Below are 1,858 nucleotides of genomic sequence, written 5' to 3' on the forward strand. Positions count from 1 at the left end.
TCCCCCAGCCCCAGCCCCGGCGCAGCCCCGCGGTACCGGCAGGGATAGACGCGCTTGATGCCCTCGTGGTTGACGCGCACGTGGCGGCGCAGGCTGGGGGCGGAGCAGAAGGAGCGCTCACACAGGTGGCACGGGAACTTCTTCACCGACTGCAAGAAACAAGGGGGGGCAGGTGGGCACCAACCTGGGGAGGTTCCTTCTGTCCCAGCAGGGAACTCCGCCCGCCCTCAGGTTCCCTCTCCCGGCCTATCCCAAGGCCGCGTTTTCGGATGAGGAGCATCAGGTCTCTGCTGTTCACCAGCACAGGCAACATCCCTGCTCCCCAAAACCTCACCCCGTCCCCCCCAGGTTTGTTCTGGGAGCAGAAGTGACACCCAGACCGTAGCAGAATGTTCTCCCGGCACATCCAGGAGCCCGGGTGTCCTGCCCTGCTGCTCTGAGCCACACCCACTCCCTGCCCACATTCCCAAGGGCTCAGCAAAGCCAGAGCTGGAGCTTCCCCATCCTCCTCCTCACCTTCCCGTGGTCCTTCTTCATGTGGGAGACGTATTCGTCGCGCTCCGGGAACCAGGAGTGGCAGAAGCAGCAGGGCCAGGCGCCGGCCCTTGCGCGCCCTTGGACTTGTTCACCGTCTTGCGCTGGAAGCGGCTCCGCTTGGTCTTGCGCAGCTCGGGGGAGCTGGGGGGCTCGTCCTCCTCCGTGGAGGACGACGACTCCTCTGAGATCTTGGACACGGGGGTTTCCACAGGCTCCTGCTTCGGTGTCAGCAGGACAGACGCCTTCTTGGCCAGGTCTTCCTTGGGCTTCTGGGGCTGGTGAGTGTTCTGGAAGGCAAAGACAGGGGTGTCAGCAGCTGCCTGGGCTGGGAATTCCCCTGGGCTGCAGCAGGACAGAAGGAAAGGCTGCCCAACCCCAGCTCCAGCCTCATCTCCTCAGGCTTTGGGACACGGGGACCAGTTCTCAGGGCCCTGCGGACGAACCCAGAGCCCAAACCCAGTCCCAGGTGCAGGACAAGTCTCAAACACTGATCTCAGAGCACCCGAGCCTGGTCACGTCCCCACCTTGAGGTGCTCCAGCATCGTGCGCTTCTGGGCGAAGAGCAGTGGGCAGTCAGGGCACTTAAAGACGCTGACCCGCTGGTTGAGCAGGTGCTGGTCGAAGTGGGAGGAGAGCAGGGGCTTGTGGGTGAAGACCGTGTCACACATCGCACACTTGTAAATCATCCTGTCGGAGGAAAAGCCACCCCTGTGGGCACAGCCCGGGGCTGGAGCAAAGACCTGGGAAAACCCCTTTGGCAAGAGGGCCAAGAGGAGCCCCGGGGGCAGCCTGACCCCCACTGAGGGAGGGGAAAGGAATGAGGTGGTGGCTGCAGCTCCCCATGCCAGTGCTGAAGACTCCCCCCAACATCCCACCCACCGGGGATGCTCCCAGTTCTCCTGGCAGGACCTGCGGGGGCACCAGCTGCTGAGAACACTCACTTGGACTGCTGGTTGCTGAAGCCAGGGTGCTGTGTGTAGACGTGCGCGTGGGCACTGGGCGCTGACTTGAACGCCATGGGGCAGATGGGGCACTTGTGGAACACCTCGCAGTGGGAGGTCTGGATGTGTGACTTGATGGAGTTGACCCCACCAAAGACCACGGCGCAGCTGGGACACCTGAGAGAGGAGGGAAGAGGTGAGGGACAAGCAGGGTGGGGAGCTCAGCTGTGACATGGAGACTTGTGTCACCAAGTGCTACCAGCCAAGAGGAACAGGAGCACAAGGGCCCATGGCTGCTCCCTGTCCAACCATGGGGCTTGGGAAGAGCCCCTGCCCCAACAGACACCAGGGTCCAAACCAGTTCTGGGCTCTGGGAGGAC

General features: G+C 63.2%; 1 protein-coding gene across 1 annotated transcript in view; it reads right to left on the reverse strand.

Annotated features, from left to right (window-relative positions):
- Positions 1 to 1,858, reverse strand: part of ZNF687 (zinc finger protein 687) — a 9,371-nt gene that overhangs the window by 1,981 nt on the left and 5,532 nt on the right. Inside the window, 5 exon segments of the mRNA XM_010003791.1 lie at positions 37 to 149; positions 517 to 597; positions 600 to 824; positions 1,062 to 1,224; positions 1,479 to 1,655. Of these exon segments, the coding sequence (XP_010002093.1) occupies positions 37 to 149; positions 517 to 597; positions 600 to 824; positions 1,062 to 1,224; positions 1,479 to 1,655 (759 nt within the window).

Source organism: Chaetura pelagica, unplaced genomic scaffold, assembly GCF_000747805.2.
Source record: "Chaetura pelagica isolate M959 unplaced genomic scaffold, ChaPel_1.0 scaffold1598, whole genome shotgun sequence".
In the NCBI taxonomy this organism is placed as follows: Eukaryota; Metazoa; Chordata; class Aves; order Apodiformes; family Apodidae; genus Chaetura; species Chaetura pelagica.